The sequence below is a fragment of the Curcuma longa genome, chromosome 8, assembly GCF_044706935.1.
Source record: "Curcuma longa cultivar G26 ecotype Majalengka, Jawa Barat chromosome 8, ITB_CL_G26_1.1, whole genome shotgun sequence".
NCBI classification, from domain to species: domain Eukaryota; kingdom Viridiplantae; phylum Streptophyta; class Magnoliopsida; order Zingiberales; family Zingiberaceae; genus Curcuma; species Curcuma longa.
Genome location: NC_133868.1, coordinates 8,127,932 through 8,155,633, shown reverse-complemented (window position 1 = coordinate 8,155,633; position 27,702 = coordinate 8,127,932). Strand labels below are relative to the sequence as shown.

Below are 27,702 nucleotides of genomic sequence, written 5' to 3'. Positions count from 1 at the left end.
TCAGGGTCCTGTAATTACAATAAACATATGCTAAATACGATATTTACTTTTCAACAAGGTAACCCTAACCCATTTCTAAGGTTAGTCTAACTCCATTACTACTTAAGTGATATGATTTAATTATTAATCTGATTAATAACTAAACATTACTTTACTTAAACTTAAGTTAATTAATCAATTCTTGTTAACTAATTAACCAACATTAAACTAGTTAATATGTAATACTCCAATTAAACTAGATTAATTATCTTAGTTAATCAAAATCATTTGTTAAATTAAGCAAGCCTTAATTACCCAACTAATCTTTAATCTAATTAACTAATTAACTAATTATAACTACCTTCCTTAAATCAATGAATAAACTACATTAAACAATAAAAATGTATACTTAGCTTATCACCATATTAATTTTCCAACCATAATTGATAACCATTAATTACTTTTACTCATGTTATCAATTTAAGCAATCCACAACTAATTATCACTGATTAATATGTAATTAATGCTCTAATTAAACTAGATAAAATCTGATTAAATCAATTAGGCCTTAATCTACCTAATTAATAATCCTTACTGTTTATTGTAGCCGGCGGTAGTGTTCGGCGTCGACTCCTTCTGGTGGCCGACGGCGATCAAGCAGGGAACGACGGCGCTCGAGCAAGGGATGGTAGCAACACCAGGGCGGCGGCGTCGGAAAATCACAGCAGGTCGGCAGCGGCGTCAGCCGGCGGTCGCGACGCAGCTGGGCAGAGGATCGTGGTGAAGAGGCGCGGTGGCGTCTTCGAGGCAGAGGACGGGCGACGGCAGAGGAGGCGCAGCGGCTAGGGCAACAGGGGGCGTCGATGGCGGCGAGGCAGCAGGAAGGGGAAGAAGAGGAGGCGACGCGAGAATGTGGCGAAAAGGCGGCGGCGTCGGGCGATGCTTCGGCTGGCGAGGGAGGGCAGCGCGAGAAAGGGGAGAGGCGCGATCGGGAGAAAACAGAGGAGAGGGTTTCGGCTGTAGCTTTTAATGGGTTCCTTAACGGATCCCTAATGGGTTTGGGTTTAAACCATTACACCAATAATCCATCCTATACCTTATAACCCTTGATTTAATTAGACGAGTTAGGGTTTGATCAATCCAACCAATCCACTCATAATCAACTTAATTAAATTTATCTTCCGTAAGCCCCATAAATCAAGATTAGTTATATTTTACGATTTACCTCTTTTTGGTTCCGATATTTTACATGTTGAGCATATCCAGGTTCCATGAATATTGTTACGTGCTAAGAGTATAAAGACATCCATGGTGATAGATATACAGAAAGCTAATGGGAAAAAAAATATGCAGTAATAGCCATCACTTTCTACGTTTCAAGATGTTTGGTCTGCATATGATAATGTTCCACTCGGTATTTACTTCAAACATTTTCCTTAAAGCAATATATGCACCAAAATGACCCAGTGTATCAGTTTGGCAGATAAAAAAAAAACAAAGACATACACACAACTAAACTAAGATAGTATAATGCCTTTATTTAACCTCATTCAAGGAAAAGACAATGATACCTTGTGTTAGGCATAACTTCTTCGAGAGATCAAATACTTATAGGTGGCTGGCCCTTCCATCTTTTTTTTTCCCACTAGGTTATTTTTACATTCATTCTAGCTCTGCATGTTCACTGCATTAACAACAAGACAGAAGAAACAAGTTACTTTGTCAAAAGGAAAAAAATGAATCAATTCAGAATAAAAGATAAAAAAAAACAATTGTAGGGACTTTGTTAAGATAGCATCTTCAGTAACGTTGAATCAAAGGTAAACAATGAAGGCTATTAACTGCTAATTAATACATAAAACAACAATTAAACCTAAAGCCTTTTTTTCATAAAATGATATATTAATTAGAACATTTAACTTGATTCCACGTGTTAAATGCCTGTTTGCAGGAAGATTTGACTACTTTGATAGCAGAAATAACATAAAAGTTCAAGTATATGTATATGTTTTTATTTGTCAAATACTGAAAGATCAATCTCCTTCTAGCTTTTAAATACGGATCACTGCCTCAGTATCACATCTCTTATGTAAGACATTTGATTGGTAAATTAATAATTTTTTAAGACAAAATGTAAGAGAAAATAAGTATTTTCTTTATGCAATCTAATTTCTTAAAACAAAGTATTGTGCAAAGAGGCCATACCAATGCATAAATAAATGTATAACTATTCTACTGAAAAAACAATACTATTCTGATTTTACCTCCACATTAAAATGGATTCTCAGGCTAATGGTAAAATGGAGTAGTCGACCAGACTTCCATGGCCTTAAGTATCTACCAAGAATAACATTTTCTGTATCAACCAGACTTCTTAATCTCCGCCAAGTGCCTTACCAACTGCTGCTCCACTGCCAGATGACAACCTTCAAATTTTAGATCTGTGAGGGCAGAAGGTAACCCCTTCTCTGGCAGAGACTGAATTTGTGGGCAATTATGTATCTGCAAGTAACGAAGGGACGTAAGGGTGTACAACTTTGTTGGCAGGAATTGTAGATTCTTACAGTTAGAGAAACTTAATGAATCGAGAGATGTCAAGCTTTGCAATGACTCCTGATCTTCCCCCTCAAACATCATCGCTTCACAAGAGGATGAAATTCTAAGATCCTTTACAGATGATAGTAAATTTTTTATAAACGCCGTGTCATCAATCTCTAACCTCTGCAGTGATAATTTCTCTGTTTGTGCCTCTCCTTGAGAAAGTAGAAGCTTGGGACATCCTGTAATCTTCAACATGTGGAGGGATTTTATTCCTAGCCCTTCTACTGATCTCAACTCATTGCAATTCTTAATTGTTACACATAGCCAAATTAAGCAATGGTTCTACTGGTAAAGAAACTAGATCAGGACAATTGCTTATCTTCAAGGCCCACAATGAGGTCAGGTTATGCAGGCAACTAAGCAGTGATTTGGAAAGATTTCCACAATCAGACAAACATAGTTGTGTAATTGATGGCGGGAGTTGGAAATCAATGTACTCATCTTGTGTCATGCTCATGAGCTTCGGGCACTCTTTTATTGACAATGACTGTAAAGAAGTAAGTTCTTTCAACCTTTTGACTGACACCCACAATAGTTGTTCACATTTCTGTATATAAATTTGCTGTAGATGGTGTGGTAGTAACCCTTGTTCTAGACTTGTCAAATTTGGACATTCCTCAATGAGCAGCTCTGTAACAGATGCAGAATTAGTTATGCTGCTACTTTCATCAATTGCTTTCCTGAATCTTGGACAATCTACCAACCCAACCTTATTTAATATTAGCCTTGTTATTGAAGGAGGAAGGGGAGGTAACATCGGCAGCCTTTGGCAATTTGAAATCGTAAGAAACTTCAAGCAGGGAAATAGATTTCTATCATCGGAGTAATAGAACTCTTCCCATGCAGGCATTTCAACGAAATCTAGAGTAAATAATCTAGGAAAACAACTGCCTTCTTCTGTTGTGGCAAAGAATCTATCGCCTATCATTTTCACTCCCTGCAAACTCTTAATGACAAGAGACTTGAGACATGGAAGTTGTCCAAGATTTGGGAGATCCTCCAACATGGTAATGTCCTCTAGTGTCAAATCTTCTAGTTGGGAGAAGAACCTGCAGACTTTTGGATCGAACAAATTGTGTAAATTATGGATCTGGCCTCGAATTCTCACAAGGGAGAGGGACTTTAATTGTGATAGCTGCCCAATAACTGATAGATCGTTCCACCTTTTACAATTTTCAAGTTTGAGAGTTTCCAATCTAGAATATACTTGTTCGTGTAGCCAATTGGGAGGTCTAGCACCATTATATCCTCTGATTGTCAAGCATCGTAGGTTGTGATGCGGCTGGAGACCTTCAAGCACCTGCTCTGAGATGTGCAAATTAACGTCTGAATCGGATTCTTGCAAAGGTGTCCATTTTAGCTCCAAACTGTCGAGGTGTTCTTTACTCTTCAAACTCGCAATATTTGCTTCGTCCTTGTTCTCTACATTCTCAAGATTAGTTATATGCAGTTCTCCCCGGAGCTGATTCAAACCCTTTAATTCAGCAAGTTTGTGTCTATTATCCTTTAGCACTATGAAAGGAGGCAAATGTTGAAGAAAGTAAGCTTCCCGACCTCTGTTATCTCGGGAATAAACCTATCTGCACCATAAAGTTCCCTCAAGTTGATCAACTTCATCATGCCATGCGGGAGATCATTATCAAACTAAGATTGTACATCGCATAATGACTCAGGCAACCTTCTAATGTTGCTATTGAAGGATATGTCAAGATCACGGAGATGTATCAACTTGCCAATACTATCAGGCAACTCTTCCAAAGCACAATAATCTAATATCAATGTTGCAGATTGTACAAGTCGCATAATGACTCAGGCAACCTTCTAATGTTGCGATTGACGGATAAGTCAAGATAGCGGAGATGTATCAACTTGCCAATACTATCAGGCAGCTCTTCCAAAGCACAATTACTCAAGACAAGAACACGAATCTTTTTTAATCTTTCCAAAACACCACAATCAGGAATAAAACTCTCGCTAGTGTATCTTGGTGACAACATCAGCGTTCGTAATTTATTGTAATGAGAGAATTCTGTTAAGATTTTTGTCTGCATACCTCGTTGCTCTTCATGCACTGATGAAAGACGACTAATCGTGCTAGGAATTTCATGGGACTTGCCTTCTTCAATCCTGTAAGACTCGCCCACAGATATGAGTTCTGCAAGATCATGTATGAGGTCATGCATTATAAGTTCTCCATTCTTTGACTTTTCAATGAATGACCTGTTAACTAACTCATGAAAGTAGTTGCTTCCTAGCTCCTCCAATCTGGTACTTCCTTGAGGCACTATGAATCCTTCTGCTATCCAAATACTGATCAACTCAGACTCAGAAAATCTATAATCTTTAGGAAACAAGGAGCAAAATGCAAAGCACTGCTTAAGATGAGGAGGAAGATATATAGCTCAGTTGTAGAACCGGCATAATCCCATTTTCTTCCTGGGGAAGCTGCCATATTTTGCTATCTAAAATGCTTTTCCAGTACTGCTCATCCAACTTCATGCTCAGCAACCCTCCTATTTTGCTGCAAGCGGCAATCCCTTCAACTTGCAAATCATCTCCTTCGCCATGGCTTCCAAATGAGGATGATGAACTCCACTTCTCGAAGAACCAAATGCACATTTCTTGAAAAATTCCCAAAAAGACCTTCCAGATGAATGGCATCCACATCACTAACCATAGCAATCTTAAAATATTTTGCTACCAGGCTTTCCAGACCTCAATGGTGCACAGAGGGTCTCCCATTTGTGCCTGTCCTCGTTCCACACATCATCCAATACAAGAAGAAATATCTTCTTTTCGAGAACCTCTTGAAGAAAAGCGAAATTCGTGAGATCACACTTCACCTCGGTTGCATACTCTATAATCTGTCTGGTCAACCTATCTGTGCAGAAATTTACAGAAACACAGACCCAAATTCTGAGCTCGAAGTATTCTTTCACGATGCTGTCATTGAAGGCTGCCTGAACAAGAGTGGTTTTCCCAATCCCTCCAATACCAGCGATAGACAAAACAGAGAATCCACTTTGACCAAATTTAGATGCGACTTCTGGTTCCAACAACAAATCCTTGAGTTCTTGCAGCTCTTTGTCTCTGCCAAAGGAGATGTCTTTGATTACTCGTATATTATCTTTTAGATGTTTTTTAATATTTTTTTCGTAAACGATGTTAATGATAAATTTAGAGTTGTCGAGAGAATCCTGCAATCTTTGAAATCGTCTACAACTCCATACTGCAAACAACAGGTCTTTCTTTATAATTTTTTGGTGCAGTAGATAGCAAAGTGACACCTGATGCAAATTATAGTTTAAGCATCAAATATTTACTACAAGATCTCCGAAGGAAAAAAAAATCAATGAGAAAAAAAATAGATCTAATTCACATTTACATATATCTACTATTTATAATTAGCATTATTATAACACATTTTCATGAATACAAATTATAAAGGACAAGAAAATTTTCTAGTCACTCTTCCTTGTTTAATTATCTTCAAGAAAAAAAAATCATGATTTTTTTAGGCCTGCAGAACCACTATGTTAAATATTCTAATTGAGATAAATTTCTTCCTAATGCAGCATCAATGGGCTAACAGAAACAACAAATCATTGTCTCAAATTTCTTATCCCACAATTGCAACATACAATATGCAGGCATCTTCTTCACATTCATCGCTATCATAGGTACAACAAAGAGAGAAAAAAACAGTCGTGTTTACTGATTTCCACCACCTAAAAATTTTCAGTAGCCTAATGGTAAGTTGGACAATTGACAAACATAAGTGCAAGAGCCAATGTAGTAGAATTACATCTTATAGATTGCATGGTTGTCTAGATCAATAAAGATAAAATATGGAAACAATACAAAGTGTACCTGAAACAAAAAAAACACTAAGAAAATATATCACGTTTTTTACATTGCTAATATATTTTCAACTATCATCAGCAGCCCTGAGCAAAGTGAGTAACGAAAGGAACAAATTGACAATGTCAAGATACAGTGAAACGGCAGCCCAGATATATTGATCATAGGTAAATCGTTTGATCAGGTTATCGGTGTCATATATGATGTAGCCGGAAAACACCAATGCTGCTAGTCCACCATATATCATGGTAGACAGTTTTCCAAGTGGAAATAGAACCTGGATAAAAAGATGATGCACCATGAGCTATTGAAGCATTATTCATTAAGCTAAATAGAAAAGCTAAAAAATAAGGTTGGCAAGGATGACCTGGATGAGAGCAAAAACCAGTAAAACCAAGACGGCAGCAAAAAGAAACGGGCCAAGAAAGTTGAAATCATGGCCCCTCCTAGCAGCCCAGAATGTGTACAGAGTGAGACTAACCACCACTACTGCTGTGAGAATAGCAGCTTCCAAAATGACTTTTCCTGTTGGAAAGAGTATATACCTCAGTCTAAAATCAAGTATTCTTCGAAGAGGAATGGGAAAAAAAATGCTTATGAAGTTTTGTATACCTATAAACTAAGATATGGTGGATTCTACAAAGCTGGACAAGGGGGAAAATATAATGAATTAATCAGCAAAGTTTCAAGCTGTTGGTCAAACACATGCTAATATTCCTCTGTGTTTCCTTCTAACAACTATCCACAAAGCAATATATGCATACTAAAAGTACAAGAAAGAGTTGAATTTAATCTGAAACTAGGCGTCAATGCATATGTTCAAGAGAGGGTTCCAACTCATAATCCAGAATTGCAGATATGCTGTGATATATTAAAATACAAGTTTGGAATAGCACAGGCCCTTCAGATATGTCCATAATTTGGTCATGAAAAGAAAAGGCCAATATTTAACCAAGAAAGACTTAGGGAGAAAGACATTAACTCCAATCAAAATAAATGGTCGCTTTCCAACTATCCATCATGTTACGTGAATATTTCTTTTTCAAAACATTGCTTATAAACGAAGTCACTCGGTGCGCAAGCATCTCCAAGCGGGCAGTTTTAACGATCTCCTCAAACAAGTTTAACAATTCTGAAATTTCAACTCCAACTGCAAGTGATAAAGATACAGCTAGAGAGGAAGAGCCAAAGAAAATTATGATTTTTTTTTTAAAAAAAGAAAGAAAGAAACATTCTTACTGTCAAATTCAGCAATTTTAATAATAATGCAAAAAATATAAGAAGGCATTTCCATTCTAACTTTTTTTTCCCTGGAAAATAGAGACATCAACTTTAGTCGTCTAATAACAAGGTTAAGAAAGATCATCATTGCACGAATGGTGATTGACAATGAAAATACCCATGTGATCATGTAATTTCAATCTTTGTTTTGTCACCTTTTTTTCTTCAAAGAAGTAGTTCCAGTTTAAAGACTTGTCAATAATACAAAGATCGGAATGTTATGTAATTCATATATCCCAAAAGTAGGAAAGCACCAAAGGTGCCCAAATCATGTATTTTGATCTATCAGAGAGTCAAATATTAATTTCTTGCAATAGTAAGAGACAAGAAGATACCGCTTGTAAATGCACAACTCATCCCAACAGCAAAGCTGATCGACACAGTGAACAATCCAAGAAGAAGAAGATTGATAGGGTGCCGTTCTTGATACATATACAGAGGACACAAAACTGCAGTACACAAAAACCCAAAATGCAAAGCTCAATTAAAAAAACAACGAAAAGGATCTTTAACCTATAACCAAAAAGAATCAAGGAAAAATAAACAAGATGATAAATCCGTACTGATAAATGGAAGAATCAAGAGGAAGATGTAGAGCCCCAAACCGGCACTAGAGGAGACGAAGAAGTGAGGGATGGGTTTAACCGAGACGACCACGGCGGAGACTGCCGCCGTCAGAGCCAACTGGATGGTGAGGATGAAGTAAATCTTCCTGATGAACCCCCATCGGAGCACCGGGCTCTCAGTCATGTTGGGGTAGAGCGCGCTCGGCCCGCTGGCCTCCAAATCCACGCCTTTCGCAGACTTGGGCCACATCGAGATCGAATTCGCTTGGGGATAACGTGGGAAGGAAGAAAAGCCTCAAGATTTGACGCTAGGGTTTCCGAACTCCAATAGAGAGAAGAGAGATCGAACGATTTGGAGGAAGAAGAAAGAAGCAGACGATTACTTCAACGGGCGGGTATTCTTCGAAGCAGTTTAAGGGACTGATGAGCCGTTTAGGGAAGGAATTAAATAAAACGAAAATATAAGAAAGTATAAATATTTGTTTCGGAATTTGAATTGATAAATCACAAATATTTTGTTTTACACCTCGTAGGTTGATAAATAGCATTTTAGGTTCCGTTTCACCCTTTGTACTTTTCCCCCTTCTGTGAATAATAAATAAGATTGACAACTTGCGTCATAACCTTTAAGAGGCATAATTAGTTTTAAGATGACGAATTCTATCTGTTAGAAAAGAAGAGATATAATTAAAAGTGAAAATTCAGATTCAAGTATTTGAAATCTGATCCGATCTTATCAACTAAGTAAGGATTGAGTTGAGTAATTATTTTAAAATAGTGTATTTGAATAATGCCCTAATCCAAATTTGTTATTGTTGAGTTTTTGGATAGGATTTTTCCTATCCAAAACTCAATCGGATACCATCTATTATTATATATGAATAAAACTTCGGATATCCGTCTATTATTATATATGAAATAAATCTTAGATATCCATCCTAATTCATTCATCAAGGTGATATTGTTTTTCTTATTTCATGATATTATTATATATGAATGATTTTCAAAGGTATCCATGTACATTTATATATATATATATATATTTTCTTCATCATCAAAGTAAAACATACGTTCATATTTTTATTTATCTTTTAATTATTTTTATTATTTAATATTATCAACTTATAAATTTATGTAAATTTTATAGGTTGAATTTGCAAAATAAACGAGTGAAAGTTTTGATAAAAATAATCAAATATAAATTTTATAATTTTATCTATTCTTATTTATTTTGTCATCCAAAATTAAGTTTTATTTAACTTTTATTAAGGATATGAATTTCTTCTCGTTTATTCTACTAATATTTTATTTTATTTAAAAAAAATTCTGGTATCAGGCATTATAATATCTCATTAAACTCAAATCATATGATATTGCGGTCCCAAAGCACCGTAGTGCCATTCAACAGATGACGAAACGTTAGCAATTTACTAGCATGATTAGCTTATCAAAGTGTAATAACTCAAACTAATCTCAGTGGCTTTTCAATGAAAATAATAAAATTATAAAAGTTAAAACAACTAATCTAAAACCACAAGGAGCCTTTCAAAAAACTGCTGAAATTATGGGTGTAATAAAAGTTAAACGACCAACCCTATTTGGCGTTGCATAGTTCAACGGCCAAGAATTTCCCAAGTAATAATCCGACGGTTTCAAGTCCGAGCGATGGTGTGGGTTGAGACGTTGTAGGGAAGGAAACGCAATAAACGCTTCGCGGAGTCATTATTGACCGACCGCGTCGTCGTTGACGTTGACTAGTTGAGTAGGTGCTGACGCGGATAACACTGTAATTGCATGTGGGTTGATTAATATTAATTAGTGAAAAAAATTAAATGAGCATTTTTTTCTTAAACATGTTTATTTAAGTTAAAAGCATGTCAAAGTATTTTGTCGTAAATTGGCCATTCGAATAAAAAAAATTACTAAAAAAAAAAAAGCAAGGAAAAGAGCCAAGAACATTAGCAATGACGAGGTCAAGTGAAAGCCTCTCAGCACAAGTCCGTCTGTTGTTGATCTTTGCGTCAGAAATTGTAATTTTTTAATTTATTTTCTCATAAATAATCTTGATTCGTGTAAAACCGTTAAAATGATAGATTCCACTTAAAAAAAAAAAATTCATCATACTCTGCGAATCTTCTTCCCCGTTAATTGGCACTACATGCCCAAGATTCATGGGAAGCTGCTGTCCCACGTCGACATCCGCGCGCGCTCAACTCCACTGCACAAACCTCCCAATTCGTGATCTTTCCCGACTTTTCTCCACCTCTCCGTGGTGTCTCCGGCGTCCACGTCGCCGCCCACTCCGCATGCCAAGACAACTGCCGTCCACGTTACGCCAACCCATGGCCCCGCCTCTCCATTCAACGTGGCGTCTCTTCCTCCACCTCTTCACCTTCCCTTCTCTTCCGTTCCTATAAATACCCGCATCCTCATCACAATTAAATGTCAAGAAGTGCTCCATTGATCGTTGTTTTCTATCTCAGAGATTGCCATGGCCGCATCATCAGCAATGCTGCAGTCATGCGTCGCAGGCTCCAGGATTTATTTTGCAGCTCTGCCTTCTAATGCTCTGTTGCTGCCCAAGCGCGTGGGGCGTGTGTCGCCGGTGAGGTGTCAAGCTGAGGAACAACGTTCTCAGGAACCGCCGGTCACCGGCCCAACTCCGAAGCCCAAGGTAAGCACAATGGACCCATAACATACGGTATATTCTCTCTGTAAATTAAGATTAATTAATGAATGAACCTGCTTCCGGGGACGACGCAGGAAAGCACAAGGTTCTTTGACATCCTCGCGTTCAGTGGGCCGGGGCCGGAGAGGATCAACGGCCGCCTGGCGATGATCGGCTTCGTGTCGGCGATCGCGGTGGAGCTCGCGAGGGGTGACGACCTGGTGGCGCAGCTCATGAACGGAGGGCTGCCGTGGTTCGCCGGCACCGCCGCCTTGCTGTCGGCGGCCTCCTTGGTGCCGCTGCTCAAGGGTGTGAGCGCACAGTCCAAGTCCGGAGGGGTGATGACGGCGGACGCAGAGCTGTGGAACGGGCGCTTCGCCATGCTTGGAATAGTGGCGCTGGCCTTCACGGAGTTCCTCAAGGGAGGGCCTCTCGTGTGACATCAGAAGCAAATAAGAGCATGATCATGCATCCATGAAAATTTACACAGAATTTTATTGGGAAAATATAGTTAAAATCATTGGATACTTTTAAATGTTCAGTAGCATTTCAAGTCGAAGATGATACAACATACAAGCTCTTTTATTATAAACTTTATAGTACACATGGGAATCAATCCTTTGACAGAATTTCATCCGGATGTCAAACTGCTTGGATAATAAGTCTATCGCTATTAATTGTTTAACACGCAGAGTTGGGAGAAACGATAACATAGTGAGAAAAGTCTATGCTGATGGGTAACCATGTAATTGCAAGGGAGGTGTATCAGAATACTTCCAGGTGTGCGCCTCGGATAGAGTGTATGATCTATAACCCGCAACCTCTTCTTCACTCACTACATCCGATAATTCTTTCAAATCCTCCGGCGTCAGCTTCACCTTCAAAGATCCGATGTTCACGTCCAAGTTCTTTATCTTGGTTGTCCCTGAAAATTGAAGGCACAATTTTGATAATATGTAATTAAGCAGCATTCATGAGAAACTGAATTTATTTCCGTTGCTAGATTCATGTAAGTATCCTATTGGCTTTGGATGGAAGATAGAAAGTCAATGACTTTGTCTTATAGCAAAGTTTTCAATTTTGCACGAGATGAAATGATAAAGCTGTTTAAGAACTTTAAGTATCCCATTAAGGCTTGCTGATATCAAATGAACGACGATGAATGACACTTTCATATCACAATTTTCTAGTTATGAAGTTAGAGTTAAATTTCCAATTGGAAATGAGTTGACAAAGTATTGAAGTTTTAACAGCAAAAAGGTGTTTAGATTTTACCCTTACACTATACGTTTTGTTAATACAACACATGCTTCACCTATTAAGTTCACAACATCTTCGTCCATCCATTGAACCTCAGTTATTAAATTTCCCATTGTTAGCGTGCATTCCATTAACATTAGCAAACCGATCAACCCTAAACAAAGTAAAACACAATAGGGATTCCAAAAACAATAGTAATACGATGCGTGCATTATCATGATTTTCTAAAAAAAACCAAAATACCTGGGATAGGAACCACATCGTCTCCTTGATGGAGAACCCAAGCCAGAGCTAGTTGAACAGGAGTGCAGTGGTGTTTTCTTGCCAGATTCTCTACTCGTGTGTACAAAATTTTGTTCTTTTCTAGATTCTCACCCGCAAATCTTGGGATATTGTTCTTGCAAATACATAGATAGAGAAAAACGCAGCCATGGAAATTCATATAATGCATTCCATCAAAATATTCAAGATAGATTCTAGATGCAAAAGTGTCTATACCAAAGCTGAATCAGATGGCAAATTTTCAGTGACTCCTCTGCCAGCAAAAAACCCACGACCAAGAGGGCTGTAAGGAACTATTCCAATACCAAGTTCTCTGCGTATACATTGGAGAACATATTAGCAAATGGAGTATTCAAAGCTCTTTCCGGATAAAAGTTTGCAATATAAAAAAAACAGTGCGAGTATCTCTCCTATTGCATGTTGTTTTCATTATGGCAATACATAACATTGACACACTATGATAAATTGTCAACATGAAATGCTGTTGAAGTGACTCTGATAATGCAAAACACAAATTGGAATGTTACCCTTATTACTGATTGACATCTCTTATCGTCTACTTCAAATGAGTACCAATTCCTATCGAACTTAGTGTGTAACTTACTGCTTCATGCTATTCCACAGCTATGATATATATTTTTAGCACTCACAGCACCTCTCTATTCATTTCAACCTTTCAAATGAATTGCCTAGAGGCCCATTCTGTTTTCAACCAAAATGAGAATGTACGTATAGGCACTTGCAATTAACAAAATGGACAGCAAATCAGACCTGCAAAGTGGGACTATCTCTGGCTCGATATCACGAGTCCAGAGTGACCATTCCATTTGCACTGCGGTGATAGGATGCACAGCATGAGCACGCCTGATGGTGTTGGGACTAGCCTCTGAGAGACCGATGTACTTCACTTTGCCTTCATCCACCAACTTCTTAAGCTCTCCCATCTGTCAATTAATCTAAAAAATTATCAATCATTACCTCAAAACAACACACTTTCATACAATAAACAGTTTAGAAATCTTCACAAGTAAGTAATCCTTACAGTCTCCTCTATCGGCACGGTCTTATCAACTCGGTGCTGATAGTAAAGATCAATATAGTCCACCCCGAGCCTCCCGATGCTTTCCTCGCAGCACGCCCTCACGTATGCAGGCTTGCCATTGACCACCAAACCTCTCTGATCATGGGCTACAATCCCAAACTTTGTGGCTACTTGAATCTTTTCTCGTGGCAATTGCTTCAAAGCCTAAACCCAATTAAACAATCAGTTTTCTCTTCTACAGTCGGTAAGCAGGGGAGCGATTTGACAAAAAGTGAAACCTTCCCGAGCAAGATCTCGTTGGTACGCGGACCGTAGGCATTGGAGGTGTCGAAGAAGGTGATTCCATGGTCGAAAGCATGCTTAATGACGGCGATGCCAGATTCATCGCTTACAGGGGAGTTATAAATCCCAGTGAGACCCATGCAACCAAACCCTAATTTGGAGACCTAAAAGAGCGATCTTTGAGGCGGGTTATGGAAAATCGGAGAACTTGGAAAGAAATGAAGTATAACTAAGAAAGGGTAGACGTACCTCGAAGCCCTGGGCGCCCAGCTTCACTCTTGGAATCTGGATTTCGACATGATCAGCCATTGCTTCAGGATTGAGCAAGACACAAATGGAGGGTCGGAGAGTTTATAGAGGACGGCTGGAATCAGTGGAGACGCTGAAAGCTACGGCACTGGAGATAATTTGCTCCAATGAGGTAAGCAAGGACCTCATGAAAGATTGACCAAGAGGAACACTGAATCAACAGAGTGGAGAATTTGCTGTCAAAATGTCGAAATCATGCCCCTGTTTTTCTAGATTAAATTCTCCACTATTTCACCGAACAATTTGGTTCTACTGAAAAAATCAATAATTAACTTTATTTATATTATAAACATTTATGCAAGGTCAAAATGTCAGATCAAAAACAAGCTAAGCTATCCATAATAGACTTCCAGCCCTACTACACTCCAACGCTTTAAAATTTGTACTTGGAAAAGCGCCTGGAGGGAACAACTCATGCAATCCAACTCTCGCAGCCGAACTGCAACCGCCCTCTCGAAGAACACAATCTGTTGGACTCTCTCATTTGTCTGTAATTCTTAACTTACTCCTGATGCATGAGTCTACTATCAATATAATAATAATAATTGGCAGTAATTTCTTCTCCATCACATCTCAGGCCAGGGCTTTTTGTTGCACACCAAGCATTGGCATGCACGAGCGTACGGCTTGTGCATGCATTGCACCCCTACCACCTGCAACCTAATGCTATGAGCCAATGGACTGTCAACCTCAACCCTAACCCTAGCATGCATGCACTCTGTTTACCCTCTCAACTATCCTGTATGTCTCTGGCTACTTCTCGACTATCACATGCTTCAAAAACTTTAGTTAGTTTACTTTTATTTTCACAATTCACAGTATTCTAGTCGCTCATATATGCTTATGGTTTGAGGTTTTATTTCACACTCATATCATAAAGATTTATACGTACAGCTACAGATCATAATCAAGCAAAAATAAGCTATATTTTGTAGTTGCTCTATCATTTATTAATTAACTAATCTACGATCCCTTTTTTATCATCTAGTTAACAAGCCCACGACTTTAATCCTTTACATACTTACTCTTCAGTTTATGTTTTTTTTCTGAAAAACAAATCTTTTCAAGTATTGCCGTATACAATTCTAAGTAACCGATGGATAAAAACATAGTGACAGGTGTTGTTTCATGTTCCTTCCTTCTATATATGCCTCCCTTTGTCCTCTAACTCTTCTCCACACCTCTCTCTCTCTCTCTCTCTGTGATCAGTATGGTGCACCACAAGAAGCTGAAGCTGCCAGCATGATCTGATCTTCTTTTTCATGATCCAAATTGTAAAGATTATGGATACGTGGAGAAATTTAAGTAGCAGATCATGTTGCAGTTTCATCTGCTGATGGGAGCACCAGATTAAGCATGAGATCGAAGATCTAGTTTTCTTCTGCTAATCATTAGATTTTATGAGATCTTGCCAGACATGCAAACCACATATATAGATGGTCAGTGGTTATTTATTTCTCAATAATCTATTCTAGAAACTCACTTAAGCTATATTTATCATATTATATATGGTGCCTTAATCAGATTTTATCAGTGAAGATGTTGGGGTTTTTTATTTTTATGATAAGTTCCCTTTAATTCCACAAATAGTTAGAAGTGATTAAACTTAATAGACATCTATAAATTGTTTGATTGTTAATTAACTCCTACCTTGTCTTTGTTCTTTTTCCTTTTTGTTTAAGAATAGGACAATAATACACCGAGGATTTGCTTATAGATTCAATAATGATTGGGATTCTTGTAGTTAATGATATTTAAATGATAGACACAGGGTGATTAGTATCGTGATATGTTTTCAAACAAAACGAAGTTATAATTAATTATTTACGAATATATTTTCCGATTCTTTGAGTAAGTGTACTTGCAATGGAAAAAATACATAATACTTTCAGCAATTATTTTTCTGAAAATTTCTACAAAACATAATTTCGTGTTATGCCTTCAACAATGCAATTTTAGGGAAAATAAAATTCATTTTTTTTTCAAGGAAGATATGTGATGAGGGTGTATCTTTCCACGGAAAGGTCAATCATTTTAATTAATTGGCAACATTTTAATTAATTAACAATACAAGGGTTATGCTCGGTCGTGCATGCGAGTATACTTTGACCAAACATGTGGGAACATGAGTTGTGTCTGGCCCAACACATCGGTTGTGCTAGACTCTACATGCATTGGCGAAGGTTCGATCGGTTGGCTCTTATATGATTGATGATGCTGGATAAAATAACGATTATTTTAGAAATTAAAGATTAAAAAGAATCTAAGAAGAAATAAATCTGAAATGAAAAGATCTCTAAATTTTCATAAAAAAAGAAAAACTTATTTAATAAATAATTTTTTAAAAAATAATTAAATAGGTATTTAATAGGCTCAAAATAAAATTTTAATTTGTAAAAGATAAAAATATCTTTAAATTTAAAAAATTAAAAATTATTAAAAATAATAAAAAAATATTTGAAATCTTTAAAAAAATATTAAATAATGTTTGATGAATTAAAATTTGGGTTGGTACGGGACCATCCCATACCAAATAGAAGTCTCTGAAAGTGTTTTAATTATCAATTGATCGTGTTTCATTCTGATATGATATGAGTAACTCTTCTTGCAGAAGAGTAAAAAATTATGCACCCGTGGTATAGTTAAGTTGTTACGATAGAACAGACTTGCAGAAGAGGGCAAGAGTTTGAATCTTGACTTGATTTACCTCCTTATAGATAGTCGTGTGACGGATTTCATTTTTTTGCAGAAGAGTAAAAAATTATGGCCTCCACGACATAGTTGAGTTGGTTATGATGGGACAGATTTGTTGAAGTGGACAAGGGTCGAATTTCGACGAAGCCGAGACAATGCCCTTTCCATTGTGGTTAACTGCAGCTTCTCAATTTACCTTCTCATAGATGATCGTGGGACCGATCGTGCAGGATCGCTGGGATGATGAATTTCACTTCTTGCTGAAGAGTAAAAAATTATGACCTACTCCTACCTCAATTGGGCACTATGTTAGGCTGGTTCCACAAAGAAGCAATTTAATTTACAACGCATTCTTCTAACCAAAGTAACCAAAACCCCAAAGAGTTTGCAATATATAGTCCTTACAAGATCAAATGCAGAGTTGTAAACATCCAATGGCAAATCATGACATCTTGTTAGCAACAACACAAGATATACAGCCTCAGCGAGGCATGGCTTAATGATGAAAGGTGGTGGCAATCATGGCGGCATCTAATGTTTTAGGCAAAGTAGAAGAGGAGGACGCCACTTTATTGAACTACTCCATGTTAATCTTCCACCCACAGGAACAGCAATAATTAGCTCAGTATTAAGAATTTAAAAGGCTCTAAGACACTCTAAACCATCTACTTCTATATGTATATTTGTCATCAACTCATCAAGTAAGCTTGAAGAACACAGTTGAAAGTTTTGTTTATGAAGCTATCATGTCTTGCCTTGGGATCAGCTTCAATGCTGATCAAAGCTGGAAATTGCTCGCTCGATTTAGACTAGAAAAGAAAGAAGCTAACAGGATAGAATAATACATGAACAGTCTTATCTTTGGCGAAAAGAAAGTAGCAAGAAAAGAGTTTTGCTTTATAAAAGCCTTGAATCAGTTGCCAGCAATTGATGAGCCATGAGGAATTTTTGGCCACCGGCAAACGGGTGATCATTGTGTATATGAAGTTCTTTCTAATTCTTATGCAGTCATAGAGTTAGCAATTCTGACCATCGATTTTGTTTAAATTTCAGAGTATGAATTGTTAGACAGCATGAGCAATGAGATGGGGAACCAAAATGTCACTGGCATTCGAGGTTTGGCTTGTCTTCCTTGGTCGATTGCATCGACTTTTGTGGGTTTCTTGGAGTCATTTTAAAGATTTTGATTGTATTTATCAGGTGAAAAGATTGAAGATGATGCCGCCTCAAATGTTAAAGATGGCTACAAAGAGGAAAGAGGATCCAATTTTGATGAGCTACCACCATCTGATGACAAGCAGCAGATACTAAAAGGTACCATTTGAGTGTTTTGTAGGAAATAGATTTTTGCTTATTATTTATTCAACTACTGTTAATTTGCTGAAAAAAGTATCATCTGATAATAGTTGATTCATTGTTAAAGTAGGTTTTTGTATCTGACTACATGACAACTTATTTAGGATTTCATTTACGTTTGGAATTTGGTTAATAGGAGAAGAAAAGACGAAAGGTGAATACTTAACTCCATTGATGGATCTTATCTACGCAGACGGAGAAGAGATTCTGACTAGTAACTCCATTGATGTTTTAAAGTCTAATGAAAATGCTGATGAACTAGATAATTCTTCCATCAACAAAAGTGATTTCACAATGCAAGAGGAAAAAGCTTTGTTGATAGAGTCTATTGAAATTGTTCCTCTGGTTGATGCTGCGAAAGAGTGTCTGCGTAGAGAAGATGATCAAAATGGAATCGAACAGCTATCCAAAATAGAGCCTACAGAAAATGGTGCATCCATAACAGTGACACTTGATGATCTTGAAGTAGACACATGCAGCATTCATGTTACTCAAATACAACGAGAAATAGAGAACATGTCCGAGACTGAGGTAGAAAATCAACTGGAGTTCGATTTTAGTTCAGTCGTCGTCTCTGATAATGTTATGGCAGTAACTGAACTGTTAGCTATGAAAGAAGAGGAAATGAGCTGCGAAAGTGAATCACAAAACAAGGAATGCCAACCAGTCCAGGACATCAAATTAGAAGGGCAAAGTTTATTTGAATTACCATCGTCTTTGTTCAGTTCTGATGCATTAATGAGCGAAGAGATAGCGATAGGGAGAGAAGAGAGATCGATGGAAAGGAAAAACACAGATGAGATGGCTACTTCAGATCAACACTCAGTCAGCGAAGCCAATCATAATTCAGTTGGCATGGCAAGTAGGGATATGATGAACTTTGAAGAGAAGGAAGTCGGGTGGAGGCTAGATTTAGTAGAAAAAGAAGTGCGATCTGTGCCGCCGCCATCTGAACCACATGAGCTGAGACTTAATGTTGCTCAGGAAGATCAAGGGTTGCAGAAATGTTCAGAAGAGCAGGGAAAACCTGCAGAGGATTCTGAAACAACGAACGAAAGGCATCTGATTTCCACTTGTCTTGCTAGCGCATGTCCAGACATTTACTTGGAGCTCCCAAACTTTTCAATGCCACAGCCTTCAGTTCAAGCGGAACCATCTGATACTGAATTCATTGTTATTCAGCCGGATAACAGATTGCCCGAGTTGTTGAAGGATCTTGAATGGGAAACTACTGTAGAAAAACTTCTGGATCAAAGTGTTCCAAATTCCAAAAATTCCGATAGTGAATGCCTTGACATTGATTCCAAGATCCTAGAAGTTACTGAGGAAACCACCGAGCCAGATTTTGAATCGGGGATGAACGATATCGGGCAAAGTCAATCAGTTTTACCATTGAGCAGTATGGAAGTTAAACCAGTTGTGCAAGTCGAAAATGGTGAGAAGGTTTTGGATTCCGTGGCAGTGTCAAACACTGAAGCACAAGAGCAGTGCCTTCATGTAACTATACATAATGATGGCATAAATCTTGCATCATTTGGAAGCAACAAAGAGTTCACTTTTGAACAAAGTCAAAATCAGATGATCTTAATGGCGAGCAAGATCGAAGCAAGAGAAGAAGTTATATCAATGCAGAAGATGGAAAATGAAGATGGTCCCAAGAATTATGAGCCTGCGGTCGAGTTTAAGACTGAAACATACACTGAAGAACAAAGATGCAGTCTTCATACATCTGAATCAGATACAGGTAAAGTCCTTGAAGAATTCATTCTTCAACCGTATCGAGAAATAACAAGTGAAGGAACTTTACTGCTGAAGCAGGAAGATCTAGAAGAAGGTTCAGTAATCCCTGCAATAGAAAAGACAAATAGTCACAATGGTTCATCAGGTGGCAACCAAGAATACCAATCAAGCAGTAACGCAACCCAGGTGGTTTGTGTCGAACAATCTGAAGGAAATCCTTCAGAACAAGAAGTCATCAATGCGCTGATACATTCGAACAACAATGAGTTGGAAAGAAATGATTCAAGGAAACTGAAAACGCCACGTCTCAGCTTCATGAAGGAAGAAGCTCAAGTTGTGGATACATTTGAGAAGAAGGAAGACATCCATTTGAACAACAAGGAGGGCGATGCTGAGAAGTCGCCGTGCGAGGAGACCACTGCAACACCACCAAGTGGAAAAGGGAAGCACAAGCATAGGTCTTCCCTCTTCAGCAACTGGATCTGCTGCACAACAGCCATGGATTAACTACTTCGGCTCGTGATGCCACGGGCAGAAGCTTTGATTCGTAAGAAATTTGATGTTTGTTGTCTGAGCAAAGATCTCTCATTTCTGTGACTGGTTCAGACAGAGTTGCATTTTTTTTGTTTTATTTTTTCAGATGTTTTTTTTCCTTTTTGATGGGATTGTGAGAGGTTTGGATTTAAGGTTTGAATGTATCAAAAACAAATGAAGTTTATCTAAAATGTGGGCTATGGTTCACGCATCAATTACGGAACAAATTCACTGAGATAATTGTTCTTTTGCAGTCCAAAACTTGTCCCCATGTTGTTTCAACGTGGTGTTCCTAGTTTGGAGTTCTTCGATCTTGGATTACGCCATTCCTTGGTTTCTTAGGCGTGTGAGAATCGATCTTTGATATTTTTCCCCACTTCTCTTTGTTCTTTCTATAGAAGATTCTGAAAATTGGGTGATCTCTAGGTATGGAAACTTACTTCTTTTCGTTTTGAGTTTTTTTTCCTACTTCGTTATGAGGCATGGCATATGATTCCAAGTTTATATTTTTGCCTACATACCGAGAAAGCAGAAGGTTGATACGTAAACTGGACAGTGTAAGTTAAAATTTTCATTTCCTTTTTCTTGTACATGGAATGAGTAGTTTCCTTCTATCAACAATAGACCATTTTTTGCATGTCTTCTTTACTTGAATGGATTAGTGGGGTTGGGTACAGAATTGAGAATATCTGCACGAGGGGAATTACCTGAAATCAGTGCTAGTCGACAAAAATTCTTGATAAAGGAAGCATCATAGTGATTATTCTGACCGTGAACTCGCAATTGGAACAAAAGAATAGACTGTCTGTGAAACCTTAAGAGGCAAGGAAATATATTACTCATGTCCTTATTGCACTTTCCAAGAAACATACTGTTGACTCTTAGATTGATTTTACAGCTAAAACTTCAGTCTAGTTTGTTTTGAGATCCAATTCCATTGATTTGCTTTGATTGTATGGCAATCCACTGCTAGGTAGTATAGACGGATCCATTAGATATCCAAGAAAATGTGTTTCAGCTGAGCTAACTGGAGTAAATTTTTCCTACTTCCTGAGCCTTCAAATAGACCATTATACCTAAAATTTGACTTGACTTTTGCTCTGGCAGATAAAAATTTTGGTTTAGTTATTTTTCACTTTCTCTGTTGCATATAACTGGAGTAAGTTGCTTCTTTTTTCATTAGTGACCATGTTTAACTTTGCAAACTTTCTCAGACGACTTCAGGTACAGTGCCGAATCATTCAGCACTACATCAAACATACATCTAGTAAAAGGGAATCCTATCAGCATAAGACTGAGCTCTGGAATCCTTTAGATTGTCTAGCTGAAGTGACAAAGTCTTGCAAGCCCAGTTCACAGGATCCTGTTATCAAGTCAGAATTCGTCAGTGCACATGGTGGTGAAGATAATAACCAGACAAATGAAGAATCAGCAACTTCAACACAACTCCAAAATTAAGGAAGAGAAAAATGGCATGATCCGAATGCCTCCCATAGCAGTAAAATCCAAAAGGTTGCAAGGAATCCTTGGAAAACGTAACAGAAGGGTACTGTGTCCTCAGCTCAAGCACCAATTGATGCAGCAACTGGGCCATTGACAAAAGATTTGCCCCATATGGTTTCAGTTAATTGCTTTCATAAACCAGTAAGTAATGGAGTTTTCTCACGTGGAGATTGTATTAATCATCATTCTTACTTTATTTCTGTTTACATTTTGTTCATTTTGATGTATTCTTTTTCAGGGAAGGAGATTCACTACTTCCCCATATCCCAAATTATTTAAGGGTTAAGTGAGTTTAAGTATCATGATTTTGCAATCTATCATCTGAACTTTGAACTTGCTTTCCTTAACTTGGACATTTCTAATTTGAACTTGCTGCTGGTTTTCCTCAACTTTGACATTTTGAATTTCTGCTATTGGTTCTCGTTTATGTCGAAAACCATCAACTGGTAGTTGAATTAAGCATTTACGGCCACTATTAAAAGGGTCTAAATATATAAGTGGATTTACATCAATATAGCAGATCACAGTATTGGGACTTGCACAGTTAATCACGTGTAACTGTATAACTACTATTACTATGTTAAAGAACTCCCAGCAAGGAAATTTTAGTTGATACAAAGAATCCAGTCAGTTAACTTGCATAAGAGATGATAATAATTGGTGCTGCAAAACTTTGACAAAACTGGTTGCACTAATTATATTGATCTTTCACATTCTGCTACTGCATCACATGTGAGGACCATGTTAAAAAAATAACTCATGCTCAATAAACCTTATTTCTATTATATTCATCTAGTTTACCTACCATTTGATGACTTTTCTGGTTGCAGTATTTCAGAGATGGTAACGTGCCTGTTTCTTTCCAGAAGTAACTTGTCAGGAGCTTAATCTTCACAGTGAAGCCGTGGTAAAGTAATAGACTTTGCCTAAAGTTGGTGCATTTGCAACAGTTGAAACTGTATAATGATTGAAATGAATGCATCTCTTCTTTTCTTGCCCATAACTTGATAAAATGATTAATAGTTTGCTAAAATGCCAGATGCAATAAAGTTACTTAATGTGTACAAGGAAGAAACAGCTACCAGTAACAACGTTTGTCAGAAGCAGCTTTGGTGAAATTAGCTGATATATAACTGAATATAATGCCATTGCCTTTTGCTATTGTCAGCTCATTGAGTGACCATAAATATCATGAGTTAACACAATCAATTTAACTCATGAAGCTCAAAAATCAGTACAAGGATGTCATAGTATTATGTAATCTGGTGCTCTGGTCAGTGGCAATTACAATTACAATGGCTTGTTGGCACCCAGTTCCTCAATCAAGTCCAGATCAGGTAATCTTGACTGCTAAGTAGAACCAGATTGTTAAATGATTATTTCCATGTATGATAAGTCTTAGCTAGAACTTACATGGCTCTGCTTTTGTTTCCTTATAAACTTCATGAGCTGTACTCTTAAGCTTTTAAGAAGACTATTGAGCTGCATCAATAACATTCACAAGGTTTGATGATACCAGCTAACATCTTATACAAATTTAGGTATCTTTCATGGCTATTTCTAAATTCTTCAATGCACAACCAGTGGGATGTGTATTTAGGAGTATGAGAGGCTCAATGGCCAAAACGAAGAGCCATAAAGTGATACATTATGGCTCCCTAATTTCTTGTGTTTTCATTGTGCCATAGCTATCTTCAGCTCAACTACCCTTCACTTGATGATGGTGAAATACAAGTGAGCATCCTCTACACAAAGTGGTGCTTGTTCAGTGGCTAACAAGGGTGCTCCATTGTCTACCCTTTATTAATCTTCTACCATTTAATTTGTTCATCCAATTCTTTTACATTAACTTGTTTGTTTCTTAATGGTTCTTGCACTAAATCTGTGTGATATGATATATAGTGATTAAGAGGCAAACTCAATTAATGCAACTCTAACTTGTAAGTCTTTTTAGTATTGTGAGGAGTCTCTCGTATTGTATTGGCTTAATTGGGTGTCTTTTTCCAATTTCATTTTCATTAGAGTGACTCGTCCAATAATACATCACATCATAAAAGTTAATTATGAACAAAATTCAGAAAATAACAGATTTTGACAAAAGAGAGAGAAATATAAGAGATGTTGATGACTTTTTGACGTTTTTTGAATTTTTATAGATAAATGATGTGAAAATTTAATCATTTTAAAAACATTTAAATAATTACTTAAGCTATACTTAAAGTCTGGTTGGGAAAATTATATATGGATCCAAGTTTCTCAATTTACATACGAGACAAACAACAAAGTGAAGATTAAAAAAAAGTGAAATATAATAACCTACGAATTAAAAATAATTAGGTTAATATAAAGTCAAAGTCAATGATAATTAAAAAACAATTAAAAGATTTTCATGAGATATCGAATCATTTAATTACTTTGTAGGTGTACATAGGAGTCTATGGAATTAATACAAATGTATCTGAATTTAATAGAGATTTCGAGAAATTAGAGTCTACATTTAGCTTAATCTAGTAACACATCAATTAATTCTGTCTTTATTAAGCAAATAATTGTGATGACAGCTAAGGAATTTTCTTTTTTTAAATAAACTTTTCGTATAATATTTATAATTATATACAATCCTAAACTAGACGAAATATTTAAAATTAGGAGTACTCACGGATTATATTCGAAATTGCGATTATTTTCATTCTATTTTTCTTTATTAATGAGTACGATTTGAAAAATATGTGAAGTATAGGGGTTGAAACGAAAACATACGTTTGTTGAAATCGATCCCTTCGAATTCCAAATATAACAATTTAGTCCTCGTTTCGTGCTCCGGGTATTGAAGTAATAAATAGGAGGCGATGTGGGAAAATTTTCCAACCTCTCTGCTCTGCTGTTGGTGTTTCCTGCACACCTCCCAATCCCATGGGCGCCATTGGAAGGCCACCACCAACTCGACCCTAGGGTTCTTCCCTCCCTCTTCTCCGAGGTCAGCAGCTCTTTGATCCTGTTTCTTATCCCCATGTTTTCTTGCAGTGCTCAAATTGATGCCTTTTTTGAGGATTTCTCAACATTTATTGAGCTCAGTAGGAATATCCGTGTAACAATCGTTTAAGCTATTTGCTTTCTGATGTTTTGAATCAAGTTCGGTGGCCAAAATATGATCTTGATGATTCCTCTTTTTGCATGCCGAAGTAGGTTTTGAGTTCGACGTGCTTTTTTGTTTGAAAAAATTGGGGTTCGTTTTTTGCTCCTTTGTTTTAGATCTCTTCCCATATAACTTAATCGTGGATCATTTTTTCACTCTATGTGTTTATCGTGTAGAATGGATGAATTCTTAGATCTTTCTTGTTTCTGCAGTTGGAACTTTTAATTCTCCCGAACTGTCCGAAATGGGATTTTTAGGTTGATTTAGAGTTTGTGGTTTTGAGATGGAGGAGGTGGAGAAAGCTAACAGAGCTGCAATCGAGAGCTGTCACAGAGTTCTTAGCCTCCTCTCCCAGCCTCAAAACAAGGCCCAGTCTGCAAACTTGTTGAGTGAGACAGGGGATGCTGTTACAAGATTCAAGAAAGTGGTTTCTTTGCTCACGAACAGTTCTGGCCATGGGAGAGTTAGGGTTGGCAACAAAGTCATATTTCCCTCCCATCATAAGCTCCTCTCAGGCAACCAAATGTTGTCAAAGATGGAGCAGAGTCCCAATCCACCCCAGCAACTGCCAAGAACTATTATAGAAGGGAAAGTTCAGTTTTTGGATTCAAGTGCTAAGAACCCTTTTCAACTATCTCAAAGGAGCCTATTTGAGAATCAACTTGGACCACATGCCTCATCATCAAGTCAGTACCAGTTTCTTCAGCACCCACCGCAGAATGATCCAAGGTTTCAGCTTCACCACCAGATGAAGCTTCAGGCTGACATGTTTCGTAGGACTAATAGTGCCATTAATCTTAAATTTGACAGTTCTAGTCACACACCCTCTGCGTCAACTACAAGGTCCTTCTTGTCATCTCTAAGCATGGATGGGAGTGTGGCTAACTTGAATGGAAAATCATTCCATCTGATTGGTGGACCGTCTTCGTCTGACCCAGTGAATCTGCATCCTCCTCCAAAGCGGAGGTGTGTATGTAGAGCGGAGGATGCAAACGGAAAATGTGCCACAAGTGGCCGGTGTCATTGCTCAAAGAGAAGGCGAGTTCATGGATGTTTTTTTTCATTTGATTCTTAGGATTGAATTCATTTGTTGCTAACACTATTTTTATCTTCAGGAAGCTAAGAGTTAAGAGAACCATTAAGGTGCCTGCTGTCAGTAATAAGCTTGCTGATATCCCACCGGATGACTATTCGTGGAGGAAGTATGGACAAAAGCCAATCAAGGGATCTCCTCATCCCAGGTATGCTATCTCATCCCAATCTTAGTTCGTATGCATGCTATCGTCTGAGCTGTTTTCTCTCTTTCCACAGTTTAGACCATGCGCTTAGGTTTATCATAGATTTCGTTACATGCTGCTATTTCAGTTTCTTTAATTTGCTTTCTTTTTGCAACATAGCTAAAGATCAAGCAAGCACACCAGTTCTATAACTTTTCACTAAAACTTTACTATTTCGAGTCCTTTATTAATTTGAAGAATCTATAATTTAGCTTACTTATCTCAAGGCTCTCTTCGAATTGAATATAATCCCTTTGTTATTTTGCTCTATATTTTATGTCATGTCATATATGATAAGTAAATGATAAATTGTGAAATAGTTACATTTCACTTATTTGCACTTTATGCACTTCTTCAATCAACAATTTGTCACTGAATTTCTCATCAATTTCTCTGCTTATGTTTTTAATTGTGATGAAACTGCTTATTCTTATCATTAAAGTTTTGCATAACCTTATTGAAAATTAAAATTCTGTAAAAACAATGCAGGGGATACTACAAATGCAGCAGTATGAGGGGCTGCCCTGCGAGGAAACACGTCGAAAGGTGTTTGGAAGACCCTTCAATGATGATTGTTACCTACGAAGGGGAGCACAACCACGCTCGGTTGCTCACCCAGTCCGCCCAAACATAGAGGCAATAAAGATTTTGTCATCATTAACACCCTCCCGTCCACCATCTTGTACCTCACCTTCTTCGTTTAGTCATTGCAAACATCTCCATAACCATTAGAGAATGAGCTTCTGCAACTTCCAGCATCTTTTTGCAAAACTCAAGAGGAGGGAAAACTACAAGGAATTTCCCTTCCAATCCATGTACAAATGTTACTCGCTGTTCAGAAAATGGAGAGTGGTTTTATTGGAATCAATTCTCTCGTGTCTCCAATCTTTTTTCTGTTGGAAATTCTCCGCATCTGTTTAACCAGAGTCTGAACCAAAAGAAGAATCACTGTCACATAGCAAGACTCTAAATGGGGAATGAAATGGACCGCTCGCATTCTACTTTGCTAGATAGCGGCCACTTGCCGCTGTCTGTATCATTCATGCCATTGCTTGCCTGCCTGCATGTTGTCCGAAGATAAGGTTCGTGCCGAACCTTGCGTTGCCCGGTGGTCCATGTCTCCATGATGAGATGCTTCTCTTGAAACTTCATTCATGGAACATCTTCCAACGTTGCCTAGAACTCAGATGCCACTTCCTCCTCAGCTTCTCTGGGATTTTTGCTTTGTTAAATCTTAATTGGTGATGATTATGCTTTTTATGTAATGGTCGATTGCATCACCACTCGATGATATGACTACCTGGACCCATACAAACTATTTGAAGTGCTTC

General features: G+C 37.6%; 5 protein-coding genes and 1 pseudogene across 6 annotated transcripts; 3 read left to right on the top strand and 3 right to left on the bottom strand.

Moving 5' to 3' along the window:
* Nucleotides 1-2,340: 2,340 nt before the first annotated feature.
* Nucleotides 2,341-6,249, bottom strand: LOC141833976 (putative disease resistance protein RGA1; annotated as a pseudogene).
* Nucleotides 6,186-8,710, bottom strand: LOC141833199 (protein LIFEGUARD 2-like). Its single transcript, XM_074720584.1, has 4 exons — nucleotides 8,286-8,710; nucleotides 8,058-8,171; nucleotides 6,809-6,966; nucleotides 6,186-6,718 (listed from the first exon to the last, which is right to left on the bottom strand). Exons 1-4 carry the CDS (start codon nucleotides 8,536-8,538, stop codon nucleotides 6,509-6,511), a joined length of 735 nt encoding a protein of 244 aa, XP_074576685.1. The 5' UTR covers nucleotides 8,539-8,710; the 3' UTR covers nucleotides 6,186-6,508.
* A 2,036-nt stretch (nucleotides 8,711-10,746) lies between these two features.
* LOC141832949 (early light-induced protein 1, chloroplastic-like) lies at nucleotides 10,747-11,558 on the top strand. Its single transcript, XM_074720314.1, has 2 exons — nucleotides 10,747-10,962; nucleotides 11,052-11,558. The coding sequence occupies exons 1-2, from the start codon at nucleotides 10,780-10,782 to the stop codon at nucleotides 11,394-11,396; spliced, it is 528 nt and encodes a 175-aa protein (XP_074576415.1). The 5' UTR covers nucleotides 10,747-10,779; the 3' UTR covers nucleotides 11,397-11,558.
* Nucleotides 11,518-14,177, bottom strand: LOC141832948 (perakine reductase-like). The gene is made up of 7 exons (XM_074720313.1): nucleotides 14,072-14,177; nucleotides 13,819-13,986; nucleotides 13,541-13,744; nucleotides 13,270-13,442; nucleotides 12,715-12,811; nucleotides 12,460-12,613; nucleotides 11,518-11,881 (listed from the first exon to the last, which is right to left on the bottom strand). Exons 1-7 carry the CDS (start codon nucleotides 14,129-14,131, stop codon nucleotides 11,682-11,684), a joined length of 1,056 nt encoding a protein of 351 aa, XP_074576414.1. The 5' UTR covers nucleotides 14,132-14,177; the 3' UTR covers nucleotides 11,518-11,681.
* A 3,658-nt stretch (nucleotides 14,178-17,835) lies between these two features.
* On the top strand, nucleotides 17,836-20,428 carry LOC141832946 (uncharacterized). Its single transcript, XM_074720312.1, has 3 exons — nucleotides 17,836-17,941; nucleotides 18,026-18,139; nucleotides 18,318-20,428. Exons 1-3 carry the CDS (start codon nucleotides 17,899-17,901, stop codon nucleotides 20,426-20,428), a joined length of 2,268 nt encoding a protein of 755 aa, XP_074576413.1. The 5' UTR covers nucleotides 17,836-17,898.
* A 4,414-nt stretch (nucleotides 20,429-24,842) lies between these two features.
* On the top strand, nucleotides 24,843-27,264 carry LOC141833062 (putative WRKY transcription factor 39). Of its 2 annotated transcripts, XM_074720457.1 has the most exons (5): nucleotides 24,843-24,935; nucleotides 25,307-25,823; nucleotides 25,905-26,132; nucleotides 26,210-26,335; nucleotides 26,861-27,264. In XM_074720457.1, exons 2-5 carry the CDS (start codon nucleotides 25,378-25,380, stop codon nucleotides 27,003-27,005), a joined length of 945 nt encoding a protein of 314 aa, XP_074576558.1. In that variant the 5' UTR covers nucleotides 24,843-24,935; nucleotides 25,307-25,377; the 3' UTR covers nucleotides 27,006-27,264. The 2 variants fall into 2 exon arrangements, with proteins under 2 accessions (XP_074576558.1, XP_074576557.1); XM_074720456.1 differs by having other exon boundaries at nucleotides 25,307-26,132.
* The last annotated feature ends 438 nt before the right edge of the window (nucleotides 27,265-27,702 follow it).